This window comes from Nycticebus coucang, chromosome 1 (assembly GCF_027406575.1).
Source record: "Nycticebus coucang isolate mNycCou1 chromosome 1, mNycCou1.pri, whole genome shotgun sequence".
In the NCBI taxonomy this organism is placed as follows: domain Eukaryota; kingdom Metazoa; phylum Chordata; class Mammalia; order Primates; family Lorisidae; genus Nycticebus; species Nycticebus coucang.
The window spans coordinates 148609543-148626535 of record NC_069780.1 but is presented as its reverse complement, the minus strand read 5'-3'; the positions used below and the strand labels follow the sequence as shown (position 1 = coordinate 148626535).

General features: G+C 37.5%; 1 protein-coding gene across 4 annotated transcripts in view; it reads right to left on the bottom strand.

The window, feature by feature from the left end:
- Positions 1-16993, bottom strand: part of LOC128584991 (cAMP-specific 3',5'-cyclic phosphodiesterase 4D) — a 566576-nt gene that overhangs the window by 334705 nt on the left and 214878 nt on the right. Inside the window, exon 1 of one of the 4 annotated variants that reach the window (XM_053590278.1) lies at positions 16382-16630. The exons of the other annotated variants lie outside the window; for them this stretch is intronic. Coding sequence (XP_053446253.1) covers positions 16382-16470 — 89 coding nt within the window. The 5' untranslated portion in view covers positions 16471-16630. Of the gene's footprint in view, positions 1-16381; positions 16631-16993 lie in introns of those variants that run through there. 4 annotated transcript variants of the gene reach the window in all.

Below are 16993 nucleotides of genomic sequence, written 5' to 3'. Positions count from 1 at the left end.
ATATTTGTACTTGCGTCTTAATATAATTTTTACTAGTTCTTTTTATTTATCCCATGTATAAATTGACATTTGAAAATGATCAAATGTATCTTACTACTATATACATTTTTTTGGTCATGTGATAGGGTTTAAATTATTAATAGTTGTGCACAAACCAGTTGAATCATCTGGGCAAGTAAACAGCCCATTAATTTCATATTAATCCAATGGGGTGTAAGCATCAGAGAGGTTTCTTTCTTGGAACTACAGACTATGGAACAAAAATAAGAATGAGTCTTTATTTTCACATCCTTCCTCTTTTTAAAAATGTATTTTACAAATATTTAAATGATAACCATTGCATGCATTTGTGGTGTAGGACATGATATTTTGAAATATGCACACATTATCTACGGTCATAGAACCCATTTATATGTCTGATCTCATCTGAAATATGTGCACACTGGGGAACAGCTAAATCAAGCTGATTAACATACGCATTACCTCACATACATTTCTTGTTGTTGTTGCGAGAACATTTAAAATGTACTGTCTTACAGATTTTCAAACAGACAATATGCTATTCTTAACCATAGTCACCATGTCGTACAGGAGATCTCATGAACTTATTACTCTTGTCTCACTGAAACTTGGCCAATATTTCCCCCATCCCTCTTTCTCCCACAAGCTTCTGGTAACCACTGTTCTCTTCTCTGCTTCTATGAGTTCAACTTTTTTAGATTCTACATATAAATGAGATCATGGTGGTCACATGCCTCTTTTCTTGCTTATATTTACCACCATTCAGCCACAAAAATAATGTTAGCAACAAGGTCACTTCTGAAAGTCTGCCCATCCCTGGTGTAAACAACATATATCAGACCATACAACATAAAATTTGAGACTTCATGAGTCTGACCAATTATAGATATTCATATACATTTGTTGAACAAATTATTGAATTTCATATTAATTATTAATTAATTTCATAGGAGTATTGAACTATTCTACCATCTTTCCTGGGCTTGGTGTTAATTTCATGAATGCATGCTTGATGTACAAAGAAATATTTCAGCATTTATCTTAGGTTATAATTTTCTTATATATCCATTATGCTGTGTTCATAAGCTTATAAGGATAGAGTAATTATACAGTCTATACAACTCAATTTCATATAAGAAGGACGAGGGCCTGAGAAGTCAGGTAACTTGCCTGGTGTTGCATAATGAGCCAAGAGAAGAGCAGAAATCTAGTTCAGCTGGCTGCTGCCCTTGCATGCAAACAGTGGTTTAGTTTATGTTATGATTACCACTTGAATGCAAGCTAAAGAAATGTTATAACCTGAGACTTCATTTATGATAATAATGAAATTTTATATTAAAAATAAGACATAATATTTTGCATGGTGAATTATACAGTACGTGGTAAATAAAGTCTGAACTTGGATTCAAATACTAAAAAATATACCTTTATACATTATAGTCATGTTGCTGGGAAGGACATTTTCATAGGGGTTATAATAAAAACACTTTCATTCTGCTGTGAACCAAGGAATACTAAATGATGTATTAGCCCATACCTTTTCTTCTCCCCATAGTTTACTGTTATAATAGTAAAGGGTAAAAGAAAACACTTGAAAAGTGGTACGTGATCACTAAATAATTCCACTGAAGCACAACTTTATGCTATCTCCAGTGATATAGGATAATACTTAGCTGTCTCAGAAGTACAGCAAATTCTTCTCTGAGAATTAGAGCAATGTCGGTGGACAAGGCAAAGTTTCAGACTAGGTCTCTTCAATTCTTACTGTGTGTATCTTGGGGTCACATCCTCAGCGGCTTAAGTTGTTCATGGCAAAGCGGGATTCATGAACTAAACTTTTGATGCAGATCAAGATGGGCATTATGAGCACCCCCACAAAACAAAAAGTCTACATTCTGTTTTGTTATTTATACCCACCTTCCCTTTCAGTACTGTCTTCTTAAGACTATTTCTGTCAATTGAATGAGGAATAAACCATCAAAAAATGTGAACAGTTATTTCAAGCATTTGCAAAAATATTTGTTTTTAGTCTCTAGATATTTGGTTGGTATATCAGTGTATTATATTATCCTCTATTATACTCATATAAATTAAGATTACTTTTGGACTATACTACATGAATGTCAATTAATTTTTGACTGGTTTCACCTAAATCCAGTAGTTGAAACCTATTTGCAAAATTTACTCTATCTGAAAAATTCACTCTGGAACCTATGTCTTAAAACCTTTCTCTTGAAACTGTGATCCAAAGACCAGGAGCAGCAGACCATCTGGACGCTTGTTAGAAATGGAGCATCTCAGGCCTAACCTCAGAACTTCTCAATCAGAATCCACATTTTAACAAGATCCCCAGGAGATCCACATACACATTCAGGTTTGAAAGGGATTGACCTAAGCCACAGAACTGTGGAGTTGTTTATAACCTTCCTTGCTCAGCAATACTGTTATGTTTTTCTCAGCTTCTGGTGCTGGGGATAAAATATTCATTCAAATACAGTTAAGGCGATTGAAAAAGAAAAAAAAAAGTCTTCCCAAGGTAAAAACCAAGACCAAAAAACACTGCTTTCCAAAGTTTTAATTTGCTGTGAGATACTTCCTAAAGCACCATCTCAGATTCAGTTCCCCCCATGAGGTGAAACTGTAATGCCAGGTGGATCAAAGTGCATTCCACGAATGCAGGGCTGACTATCTACCACGAAAACGATGCTTGTCCCTAGCTATCCTCCTTTCCCCTGAATTTGAATTTGAATATTCAGAACTCCTTATCACCCCTGGAAGCAGGCAGGACAACAGGCAGTTGGAAACAAAGATAAGCCCTTCTGCTAAAAACACTTTTGCTAAAAGATTTGATAGGTTCAACACATTGGTTAAAATGAATCCAGTGGATTTTAATTATCATGCCATGATTATGTTGACGACAACAACAACAACAACAACAACAACAAAAAACCCTGTTCCAAACTGCTCTTTAGTTTTCACTGGAAACTATATTTTAATGACCTGAAAAAATGAATGACTTGCAGTAGGACCAGGGAGTTATTTAGTCATTGAAAAATGTTGAGGATTCTATTTTTAGGAAAATGTCATTTCCAAAAAACCTAAAGGTTAAAGTCAAAGATGCTAACAACTTCCAGAGACCACTAAGGTAGAGAGACTAAAGGAGAACTCAGCAAATCCTTAACACTCTTTCGATTTCTGAGTCAGGTCACCCTTATGTAGAGACTGCGTACTCCTTCAAATTTCATGATATGAATTAGCTGTCTGATAATAAAGTTATGTATTATTTCACATCATGAAATCCCTAAAATACATGCTGTCTTAATGTTCCCTTTTGCTCCCCAATATGCTGCAAATCAGTCTTGGGACTGAATTTTGAAAGATTCAAGAAATAGGACCCATGGTTATTAGACATGCTAAATTTTCCCAGTCATCATCTAGAAATTAATGATTACATTTCAACATGATACAAACTGAACCCGGGTCAACTAATGTCCCTGATGTGCCAGAAGCCTGACTGATGTCATCCATCGGTTTGTGATGAGCTCCACACAGAAGAGGTTTATATATCAACTGAATTTTGACATTAATTTAAAAAGGCAATAATGATAAAGAAGGAAGAAAAAAAGAAAGAAAGAAAGGGGAAAACTGCTTTGCATGGATAGGTAAAAATAATCTTGGAAAAGGTAATATCCAGCGATTGTGTCACAACTTACGTTGCCTATGCAATGTAAGTTTGGCTAGTGCTTTTAAACAAGTAAAAATCCAAAACATTTTTTTCCAAGGAATAATTTATGGGAGAGAAAACCTGATTTAAAGTGAGCACAGAACGTATAGCTAGAACTAAAAGTAGGAAGTGAAAATTTCAAAATAGAATAAAATATTATTCATGGGTTTGCTAAAAACAATTGCTGTTGGCTTGAAAAATGAATCTCTATAAATCGTTAAGAGTAAGATTATATATTTAAACTGAACGTGGGCCAAATAGAGGGATAATGCTATTTCTGCATATCACAACAAGTTTTCTATTCTAGTCACTTATTTCGCAGTTACATACTATTCATCAGAAGGAGAAATAGAGTATAAATGGCTCACTATATCAATACCATTCCTGGAAAAACACGTCCTAATTCTATAAATAAAAAGCATGTTGGAATCGTTAATACTAGACAATCATTTATTAATATGCTATCATTGAAAATGAAATACCTACCCTTTGGTAATGTAGAGGAAACTGAGCCCTGATCTTTAGCATGAGACTCGCTTTCTGCTGGAGAGACCTGAAGAATGAGAATGGCCTGTGAGTTCTTTGTATGTAGGAGATCAGAAAACTGGCCTCCAAGGGAAAATGTATATGTGAGGGGTGGCAATAAAAGGCCTAATGGCTTTGGTAAAGATTCTCCACATTCCGAAGGTCCCTTCATGCTGGAGGCAGTGGTCTTGGTTAAGAAAAATATATATTGGCAATGTTTTAGCAATAATATCAAAAAATATTTGAAATAGATATGTAATATCATTTAAAAGGTAATATACCAAAAGAATAAAATGAATTTAAAAAAAAAAAAAAAAAAACAAATTGGAGACATTCTGTCTGATACTTTCCATGTTCCCCCTTTTTTGGTGCTGATGTCTGATAAGTCCCTTTTAACTACTTTGTCCTGCTTTGTGATATTTAAGGGGGCTGAGGTTTACTCAGGAGGGCTCCTCCCAGAGTTGCTCAGTCCCCCGGACACAGACTTTGTGTCAAGCCTCTTCATTCTTTTGCCAAGACTCCCTCATCTGGTGACCTCAACCCCCTTCCTGGTGAGCATATAGAAAATTAGAAAGCTGCTTTAGGGGGTACATAAATGGTATGACTACTTTGGAAACCTATTCTGCAGTATCTAAAAATACATGGATAACCTGCAACCTAGAAATTCGACTCCTTGGGATATACCCAATCTATTTGTATGCAACACACACAAACCTACACACACTACAAGTATATTTGTTTACTAAGTGACATATCCGAGAATATTCATAACATAGTAGCCTAACTCTAGTATACTCAAATATCTGCCAACAACAAAATAAATAAGTAACCTGCGGTATCTTCACTTGCTGCAATATTACCACAAAGAGAATGCAGAATCTACAAGCACACAAAACAATATGAACAAACGTCATAAACACGGTACCAACTGAAAGAAGATAAAATAGAAGAGTTTGCATTGGGTAGGTCCATTGTATAACTAGGCAAAACACATCTATGCTATTGGAAATCAAAATAGTGGTTATTTTCAGAAGCATACGGACTGGAAAGAAGCACAGAGGGTTGGGAGCTGGTAATCTTTTATTTCTTAATCTGCTGGTTATATTAGTGAAAACTGGCTCAGTCTTATTTTTCTCATCTAGTGGTACATCCACACCCATCATTTCATGCCAATTAGACTTGTCAATAATGTAACAAAGAAAGCAAGTCCTTTCCCTTTCAACGACACTGGAAAGGCAGATTTTTTTTTCTTTTTGTTAAAAAAAGAAAAATTAGTGTTAATTTAATGTTAAATGTTAAAAAAAATTAAGCCTTTTAAATTCACCTCAGAATACAAGAACATTTGTCCCCCCAGTCAATAATTTCTTCTTTTTCTTTCTTGGCATTTCTGTGAGTCCCTAATTTGATATTGTCTCAGTCCACATGGATTTGCTTTACGAAGAGAAATCTGATGTGTCTTGTCCCTGAGCATCTCAGCCAAGGGTTTGAAAGGCAGCACATACCACAGAAGTTGTACAAAATCATCTCTGACCTCTTCAATAAACAGAGAGAAAGAATCTGCCCACTGGTAGTGGCACCATGGCAACCTCTCAGCTACCTTTACTCAAGGCATTTTGAGGAGCTAAGGAGAGCTATGTGGGAAATATCGACCATGAACCAGTAAAACATAAAATAAAACAGTTGTTTGAACAATGGCATGTTTTCATCTTTTACTTCATCTTGAATCAGGGCAGTGATACTCCATGGAACCCACAATGACCAGCTCTTTGTCTTGTACAACCTAAAGACAGCAGAAGAGCTTTTGGTGTTAGGAGCTTTTCTTCCCCTGATATGACCACCCTTTCCCTAGAAAATGTACTTACGTCATAAAATCCATGTGATCCTTCAACAGGACATAAATCTTTCCTTTGGATGAGAACACTAATCAGATTCAGCTACTTTTTCATTCTCTAACTAAACACTGCCATTATGTAAAAAGAAAAATTCTTAAAAACCAAGGCAATTTTATAGAGCTAAGCCTCTCCTCTCAGCCAATCCATTCTGTTATGCTACATAAACAAGCTCCACCATTGCATTCCTTTATCCATAGCAACTTCCAGTGGATAATCCACAAATCAATTAAAGGCAAGTTAATTGCCAAAAGGGATCAAGCAACAAGCATTAGAAGCATAATATTTACAGGCACCATCCTAAAAATTTATGTGTCAGAGAATAGTTTGGTCTGTCTAGCTTTCCTTCTAATGCAGGATTTAAAATTCATATGATTACATCACGTAACTACTCTTGGCTTACGACATCTAAGTCTTGTAGGCAGACACGGACAGACATTACAAACAAACCAAAGACACAAAGTACTACTATAGGGCACACTACTGCTTAACTTCCAATTGTTTTTACTTTAATATTTTCTATATACAAAATATTTTAAGGAAGAGAGTGTAATAATAGAACAGAAGATATATTATAAACTGTCCCATGTCTTCCTTCCCAGTCTTCTTCTTCTTCCTTCCTCTATTTTTACAGAAGTAAAGGAGAAGCAAAAGCAAATTCACGCTGATGCAACTGAAAACTAGGATGGTAATGAGGCCAATATCCATATGGTTGCATTGACCTCATGCAATTCTAAGTGACGGACTGTCTACCTAGAATTACAAACGTACATGTAGATGTAAACACATCCACGTTTTCACATCTTCATTTTCTTCATGAAGTCTTCTGTGACTTCTCTAAGTAGAACCCCCCCATCCCAGATCCTGTTTATTTCTCGACTTGGTTTTCTATCTTCCTCCACTAGAATGCAGAGTTCATGAGAGCAGGGACATCATTCGTTTTGGTCCTCACTATATCCCTAACATAAAGTAAATATTTTTAGGTCATTAATACAGTATCAGACATAGATATGAGTTGGAGGGATCTGGACCACTGGTGAGATTCCGGTTGTATTTTCAGGAGTATCTGTAAGTTGGTTATGCACAATGGCTATTAAAAATTAAATTATATAAGTCTACAATTAAATAAAATATATGGAAAACAACAGTCATTAACATTCAAAACTCATTATGTCTGCACCGTTTGACTATTATCGATTTTGAGGTAAATCATATCTATCACATGTACATGATGGAAACAGTGTATGCGCTGCTTCCTACGTATCCCTCGCCAACTCTGCACTGAGTCATCTCTGCAGCTTGAAGTGAGCTGGCAGGAGAATTCTTCACACAGAAATCAGCAAATACAACTAATAAGCTCTCTTTTTTTTTTTTTAATAGAGAACTGCCTGTTAATATTTATCAACATACCATTAACTAGCATGCCATGAGCATCAAAAAATAGTGTCTGAATAAATGAATTGCTGTTTTATATTCTGAATATATTTGAAAGTTCATTCTTCTTCTTTCCTTTTAGCTCAGCATGAATCTCTTTTAGCTTAACTCCAAAGCTTTCTTCTGCAATGTGGCTTACATACCTGTTCCTCTTGAAATGTCTGCCTTTTGCGTTTGATTGACTTGATATCATTTTGCTAATTGATATTAAGTAAAGTATTAGTAGTACTCATTTACTCTGTTCACAAATCCATCTTTGCCCCTTTGCATTTTATTTTTTCTCCTTCCAAATTTATACCATTAAATTATAGGTATTAAATTATACAAGGTTTAAAGTACCATATTGCACTCTCTTGCAATTTCCTTTTGCTCTAATTCTAAGTAACTCTGTTCTAATTCTAAGTTACTCTAAGTAACTAAGTAACTCTAAGTAATCCTAAGTAACTCTAATTCTAAGTAACTAACCCAGCCTTACAGACATTCAGACACCTCTCTTCAGCCCCTCATTGTAGAATTTTGAATGGCTTTTCAAAGGTAAAAAAATATATATAGTGGAGGTTAGGAGGAAGGAGAGCCAAGGTGGAAGGTAGATATCTGTCTGTGACGAAGACCATAGTGGCTGCAGGGGCCTCCAGAAAGGAATAGCAAGGTATAATGTGTAGCACTGAAGGCTTCCTCTTTTGTAAGAAGCATTCCTTATTTGCTCTGCTCAGACCAGACAAGTCTTAATTGGGCCACTCAGTCAAGGTCCCATCTCTTAAAAATATTTGATGGTGGCTTACCAACTTCATGACCCAGAGATAAAAATGTCCTAGTTGAAAAATCATAAAATCAACATTTTGAGAATGAAAAATAACCCATCTTACAAACTGCCAATTAAACAAATATTCCAACCGATTGAATGTTCAAAAATGGTCTGACTTTAACCACAGCACGGCTCTCACACTGCTGATCAGAAATTCTTATACGCATCATTGTAAATCCTAAGCGGTAGGCAGGGTCTTTTCTTCTTTTACCACCTTGCCTTTTCTTACATCATTTGTCAGTCCACATCTGTCAGTACTCCTAAATGCTGGCCTACAGCCCACCAGGCCACCTTATTGAATCAGTATTTTTATATTTATTGCACAGATTTCTTAATTTTTCTGTCCAAAGAGCTCCATGTGCTGTAAGTACAAACAAGTCACAAACTATTTCCCTTCTCCGTCTCTGTTTCTGATCTACACTGATAACTGCACAGATTCTTTTGAATGTTGGAGATGCAGTTTGCCTTCAGTTTAGAGAAATGCAGATAATACCTTCTGCAAAAATATTATTCACAAAGTGATCCCACTCTACAGAAACTCTGTAGCTATAAGAAGACAAAATGTCTGAGCTTAGTTTTGCCTGGAAGAGTCTATGATTCAGAAGTCTGCTCTCCCATGGTCAGTGCCCAGTTATGACTCTCAGATTCTACCCTGGTTACCAGAAGTACATGCAGTCCCCAAATCATTTACTCCCTTACTTACTTACTGAAGTCATTGAATTAGATGGGATCCCTACTGAAGTGAGGGGGTGGGACATTGGAGAAAGGTTTTCATAGAAGCAGGGGTTCTCGCTCTGGCCATGGTGCTATAAGGTTGCATGACCTCAGAGCCTCTCAGGGTCTTCAAGTTTTTGATGGAAGGTGAATGAGTCTGAGCATCTGGTCCAGCAGGTTTCTTCACCTCTAATCTCTTGTTTCTATGAATGTGGCAAAAGGATGCAGATAGTTCTCATGCTCATCACACGTCCGAAAACATTTGTTAACAGATTCATTGATTCAGTACACACACATCAAGCACCTACTATGTTCCAGGCACTCTTCCAAACATTGGCCACAAAGAGGTGGGAATAAAAAGGCACAAATTGTTGCCTCACATTCTGGAGCTTACATTCTGTTATTAATAACAGCTAACCTTTATTTTAGTGCTGTCTCTAAACCACACACTTTACATACCTAACACACTTAATCATCATAGCCCCCTATTTTACAGATGAGGAAAGTTGTTCTAGAGCCTACCAGCCACCAACCATTCATCTACACCACCTTTCCGAGGGTAACCTGTTTGTCTGTGCAAGTTGCTTTGTAAACCAGCTACATTAGATTATTATACAACCAAGAGTGGTCTCAATGATGATGCTTACCCTGCATGTGTATTTCATAAAAAGAAGCTTCACAAAATTTGTGAAATGTTAAGGAAAACTTGGAAAATTGTGTACAACAGGAGGTAAACAAGCCTGACTTTATGAACACATTTTCCTTTAATCTGTACAATGGCTTTATGAAGTAGCTATTTTTATTTTCTATTTACAGACGTAGAAATGGATCATGGAGATAAGGAAAACTGCCCAATTGAGAAACCAGCAGAGTTGGTTTAGAATCTTGCTCTATTCAGCTCTAAAGCCAAAGTCCTCCTCCTATACCATGCTACCTCGCCCCATAATGTGCATTGTTAACACTCAGGTCATTGTCAGGTATGAATGTTGCCTATAGGCAATTATTTTTTCACTGTCAAGTTATCCCATGTTACTCATAATTTAGAATATCATTAAGAAGCCTAGTTTAATAGACAAGACGGTGCCAAGAGAATAAATAGGCATGACATAAGATGAAGTTGACCTCTCTAGATCAGACAATCTTCTGGCTCCTCTGAACAGCTGGCTAAGGAACGATACTTTAGCAGTAAAATATCACCGTATGACTAATGTTTTTGGCCAGATGAAATTAGCCAGATGGAAGTGCAAGACGCAAAACCCAGGGAAGGGATGGAAGCAGGTGCCATAAAATCACTTGGGTTCGTGGCCTTATTTTCTTTTAACACAAATATACTTTTATTTAGATGCTTTTGCTTAACACTAATTTGTTTTTTATTTTTATTTCAGATTAATATGAGGGTACAAATGTTTAGGTTACCTTGTTTTTAATACTAAGGTGAAGTTTAAGTTGTAGTTGAGCTCTTTTTACCCGGGGGATGCGCTGAACACCCTCACATTGTGCACGTTAGGTGAGATCCTGCCAGTCTCCCTCATCCCTCCCCACGCGCTTGCTCAACAATACTTGTGTTTTTTCTTTCATGTGCGCGTGTGGTTCTTTACATATCGGTTTCATATTAGGATTGAGTACATTAGATACTTGCTTTTCCATTTGTGTGATACTTTACTAAGAAGAATGTGTTTCAACTTCATTCAGGTTAATATAAAAAATGTAAAGTCTCCATCTTTTCTTATGGCTGAATAGTACTCCATGGTATATGTATGCCATAGTTTGTTGATCCATTCATGGATTGATGGGCACTTGGGTTGCTTCTGCATCTTGGCAATTGTGAATTGAGCTGCAATAAACATTCTAGTGCAAGTGTCCTTCTGTTAAAATGTTTTCTTTTTCTTTTAGGTAGATACCTAGTAATAGGATTGCAGATCAAATGGAAGGTCCACTTTGAGTTCTTTGAGAATTCTCCATACTCTTTTCCATAGAGGTTATATTAGTTTGTGATCCCATCAGCAGCGCTTAACATTCCATTAAACCAATACCAATTAGGTTAAAGGACTGTTTAGACATTTAGTACATTTATGCTTTATTTGATTCCTAATTATTCTTCCATATCAAATTACAAAGCATTCTCCCTTCAGATAAAGATGGGAGTTAAGTAAAGCAAGATTGTACATCTATCGGAATCACACCTCTCATTACAGAAATCCTGCTTGTGGAGTGATAAGAGGATCTAGTTTAGGAAGCTGGAACTAGGAGTCAGGTTCTAGGACAGGGTGCCGGGTGCACACCCATGCAAGTGACTTAAACTCTCTTGGCCTAGTTTCCTCATTTGCAAAATAAAGGTAGTGCTAGATTTACCTCCTGGGGCTGTTCTGGAGGATGTTATACATGAGAACACACACATAAAGCACTGGGAATACTGCCTGGTACCTAGTAAGTACCCAAATTAGCTCTTACTATTCTTTCTCTGAACTTTCTTCCCACCTTTGCGTGTGGTCTTTGGTCCCTGGACCTACAAGTCTTCTTATATATTTTGACAATAATTATATCCATCTTCTTCACTTATCCTAAGTAATTAAAGGAAATGAGTTATGGAGCAATAAAAATAACAATTGTCACATCTGTTACATCTGAAAAGTTTTTTTTTTTTTTTTTTTTAAGACAGAATCTTACCTTGTCACCCTCGGTAGAGTGCCATGATGTCATAGCTAACAGCAACCTCAGACTCTTGGGCTTAAGCGGATTCTCTTGCCTCAGCCTCCCAGGCAGCTAGGACTACAGGTGCTCACGACAATGCCCGGCTATTTTTAGAGATGGGATCTCACTCTAGGTCAGGCAGCTCTGACTCATGAGCTTAGGCAATCTGCCTGCCTCGGCCTCCCTGAGTTATTAGGATTACACTCCCAGCCTTGAAAAGCTTTGAAAAATATAAAGCACCACGCAATAGGAGGTATCCTTGTGGTCCTTAGAAAGTGGCATCCTAGTGTATGGAGTGGTTGGTGGCACTTGTTCCCTTTTCAAGAGGTGAATTCTGGCCAGAATTTTCTAATAAGCATTGTGAGATTTGATTCAACACTTGTGAATTTGCTGCTACTTTAGGTTTGGGAAGTACAGGAGAGCGGTTACAAGACCATGCTCTCCTATGAGCCATGTTCATAGTTGTTACCATAAAACATCCAGGTCAAAATTACAGATGTATCTTTGCTCTCTGGGAAGGAGCTCAGGGGATGACTTGAGGTTCCTCAGATCTTCTTGTTTTGGTAAATATTGCTTTGTCTTTTCATGGCATCACTCATGGTTTTGTTTCTTGGTCTGATGGCAATCTTTGTTTCTTCCATAGTACAGTCTAGTCATTCTAGACAAATGGTCTCCTTAGCCCTTCCACAAGAGGTATGAGTATGCTCAAAGGTATTTAATTAATCACCTCTTTGGCATCCTTGTTAAAATGTCGGGGAGGAAAAGAGGCTTGAAATAACTGGCAAAAAAGTGACTTGGAGAGTTTCTGACAATTTCAGTTATGTCATGTATCCTACGACCCCTGTCAGTATAAAGGGTGAGAAAACTAGAAGACACTGTTTCGAGCCTTTACAATACTATGGAGTAATCTCTGCAATTCCTTTAACTATACCCTTGATGGTTCCCTCTTCTATTTCATAGGACTTACCCCACAATCATCACATGAAATGTTCCTTTTTAACATCTCCTTTTAAAAAGTCAGAAAGCAGGTTTTGTGATTTGTGCCCATTAAAAGACATAACCATCCTTAGAAGAGTAATTACCTAAGTTCCCTTGAATGTTACTCTAATTTTAAATAGTAATGTTTTTAAAACACAAATTTCCTTGTAGTCAGGGTCAATAAGTCTGCTCCATCTTACCTCCTTCATACTTTCTTTTCTTTGCTTCCCAGATCATGTTTCTCCATTTTTTCCCAGTCTCACTTTATGGCCCTCGGTAGAGTGCCGTGGCATCACACAGCTCACAGCAACCTCCAACTCCTGGGCTCAAGCGATTCTCCTGCCTCAGCCTCCCGAGTAGATGGGACCACAGGCGCCCACCACAACGCCCGGCTATTTTTCTTTTCTTGGTTGCAGTTCAGCCGGGGCCGGGCTTGAACCCGCCACCCTCGGTATATGGGGCCGGCGCCTGAGCCACAGGTGCCGCCCTCCAGGTAATATGTTTTAACCATCAACATAAATTCACTCACATTACTTTTACAAATCTAACATGAGCACCCAAGCTCCTCACCCTCCTCTAAAACAGATGTGAGAAGTGTCACTCTAAACTAATAACATGAATCTTTAAATAAGGATGCCAGGACCTCGTGTGACAAATTAGCACCTTGCCCTTCAAAATACTACTAGTCTTTGTAACCAGTTTTCTAATGCTAAGACTGATTCCCTTACTTAAAACAGAATGGCTGGCACTCCATTCTGGATCTACAGAGAAACATTAGGCTTCCTTATTATGTAATTCCTCCCTCGCTTCCCCCTCTTCCTCCCCGTCTCTCTGCCTCGTATCTAACAGTGTAATAAGCTATGTATTACTCTTTATTGGATTATTATAAAAACACATTTTACTGACAAAAGACAAAAACTTGTCATTGCTGTATGACTGTCTAAGATAGTCAATGCTTTCTCAGAAGTCAATGCTCATCGAATGCATACAATTTGGTTATGATTTTAACTGCATTTCATACCGTATAGACTTGACATGCCTTTAGCCTGAATGCTACTAGGGAGTGAAACAATGACAAAGAAAAATATTCCAGCTCAGTGCACCACCAGTCACGTACATCAATATCCATTTGATAGTCAAGAAAAAAATGACACCCCAAAAAGCACATTTGAAGATTTTGGAGAATGTAAAATATCGTTCTTAAGCAAGAAATCTTACAAGGCAGAAATAGTGTCCAATAAATAGTGTCCAATATCCAGTTCTTCCAGTTGCTGGCATAGTGGAATCATATCTCAAGGCTCTTAAAGGTCAATAGAAGCTTAAGTTACTTCCCTGTTTGAAGAATTTCATATATTGGAAAACAAACTGAAGATAACGCTAAAACAAAGTTGTAAGATAATGAAATATCATACATGATTACAGTAAGCAGTTTAACACCTTAAATTTCAAAACTGCTATGTACTAAGACTACTGAGAAAATAACCATAGCATTTAAACGTGTGTGCATGCGTCTGTGTGTGTGTGTGTAGACACACACGCAAGTTGTTTACGACAATGAAGGCATTATCGAGTGATGTCAAGTAAGATAGTATAGCAGGACCCGTCATCAAATAGGTATTAGTGGCACTCTGTCATATGTAAGGGAGCCTCTGACCTCAAAGCATTTGCAGCCTAACAGAGAAGACAGAATAGAACAGCAAAAACAGTACAAATATCTAACTAATTATTATACGCACAATTAATATTCAAATTAGGAGGAAATAAATGAGACACTGAGCATCTCAAGCTCATCTCAAGATGTCATCCTTACTTCTTAAACTTGGCACAGATGAAAACTACGGTTTTCACAGTTAAAACTTGGCACAGACGAAAACTATAGTTTTGGCACAGTTAAAACTACAAATGTGGGGCATTCAAATACATGATAAAGCCATCCTTAGCTATGCCAGGGCTTGTATTTTGGTAAAGGCCAGAACTTAACCAAAGAAAAATGAAAATATGTCCGCCAGACTGGGAAGGCAAGGTTCATAACACAGTAGAAGCCCCACAGTTGACCACCTGTCTGCACTGACCAGCTCCTTAAGTTGACCCAATTTTCATAGATCGTGCACCACATGTAGGTCCCAGTACAGCAGGTCTAGTGCCTTGTGTTGACCACCTCGTTTGTTACAGTCCTCTGGGTGGTCAACTTACAGAGGTGCTGCTGTCATTTGAGAGTCATGCAAGGGAACTCTAACTCTTTAATCACATTGAGCTATTGTTTTTACTCTACCTTATGGTAATAAGAAGTTGGAGATCTACGATATTAGGATTTTAGTGACGCACAGTAATGTTTACAAAACGTTGAAGTTTTGTATGTTGAAGCACATATTAAGTATGAGACGCAGGTAGTAAGCATGCAAGTCACATTCAGTAGAATGAGAAACATATAGTAGCCATGTATGTGTCATGTCTAACTAAATTTTTTAAGTGCAACAAACTAACACAATTAACAAAAATAAATGGCAATTATTTGTTTGAAACCAAAATCATTGGAGGTACTACATACACCTTTAGCTGGCAATTTTTATTTACCCCTTGTCAGAGTTTGCTTGCATATTGTTACAAGTAAATTTTATAACTTGATTTCTCTAATTTTATAGTTTCTTAAAAATTTCCAAGGGAACTATCTTCCTTACTGTCCCAATCAAATTAATAATTCTTGTGAATTATTTTAATCCAAACTTTGAACCATTACTATGCAGGCACATCAGAATACATTTTAATCCAGAGCTAGAGATATTTCTGCATAGTTCTGGCAGCTTCCAGATACATTTGACTCTAAATACGAAAGAACTTACTCCCACGATTTTGGAAACAATATCACTTCTATTTACTATCAATGAAATAAATAGCTTTCAGTGCTATAGACCGTAGTTAATTAGAAACAAAAAATTGTGTAGACTCAATCTTTTCCTATAAGTACCTAGAACACTCACATGAGAAAGGAAATCCAAGATTTTTCTCAGTGTCTTCTCTCTTTCTAGCTATTTGGTTAAAGTAAGCAAACTTTGATACAGAACAAAGTCATTGACAGTTTAGTGAGATCAAGATTTTTCATATGATATTTTAGAGAAATCATTAGAAACAGAAAATTAGTAACATGTTTCATTTGAACTCATGGTATCCAACATTCTTCTGGACAAGAGTAAAACTGTGAATTACCACCTAGAACACAGAAACAGTCCCAACTTTTCCATGTGAATGTGTGCTGAAACAAGAACCCTCACCTAACATTTAAAGAGTTGGTTACGGCAATCCATCAGGCAAGTTAATACACTTGTTTTCCAGCAGACAGTAATACCAGTGCTTTTTCAAGTTTGCTGTTGAACTCTCACAATCAGCTTTCAGAGTCAGTCACTTCCCTCTTCTTCTGCAGGTTCTCACATACCCTTATGTCAAAGCTCACATCTTCTTAGCTCTTATTTCATACATTGTCAACTTAACCAACATTAAGAGTTAAACAGATCAACCTAGGGCAAAGGCTTATGTGCAAGGGGCCTAAGGTAGTTAAAAAAAAAAAAAAAATCCTTCCCAGCTACTAAAAGCAAAGAGCCATACCTGTAAGACTTTGAGAAACGGAATCTTGCCTGGGCTCTTGGAGACGGTCCTGGCACTGTGGCTCCCAAAGGATCCCAGACAAAAGCCATTTGTAAAGCTGGTGCCAAGACCCACAGGAGCAGTGGGAAGTCAGAGTCGGTGCAGGGTTCTGGGGCCCAGGGGCCTCCAGCAGAGCGGGCGGCACTTGTGGCCGGGCGAGGGCATTTCCTCCGTGTGGTGGTATGCACAGACGGAGAGGTGGCGGGCAGGCTGAGGCAGGGCTGGGAGGGATGGCCAGGACTTCCTGCTGCATGACACTTGCCCTTTGCGACAGAGCTTGCTTCACTCAGACCTTATCTCATTATTAATGGGAGAAACACTCCCTCGAAAATTTGTTTTTAAATATAGCCCAGATTAAACAGCAGAGTCACATGTCACTCCTGAAAAGCACAACACACACACACACATCACACTCACACACACTCACACACACATGCACATACTCACACACACACACACACACAACGGAGATATGACTGAAGGAGGTGAACTTTTATATCAAGTGTGTACTTTTAAAAAGTGTAAACAGAAGGCTTTGTTTAAAAAAATTTTAAAGTAAATACAAGCCTATGA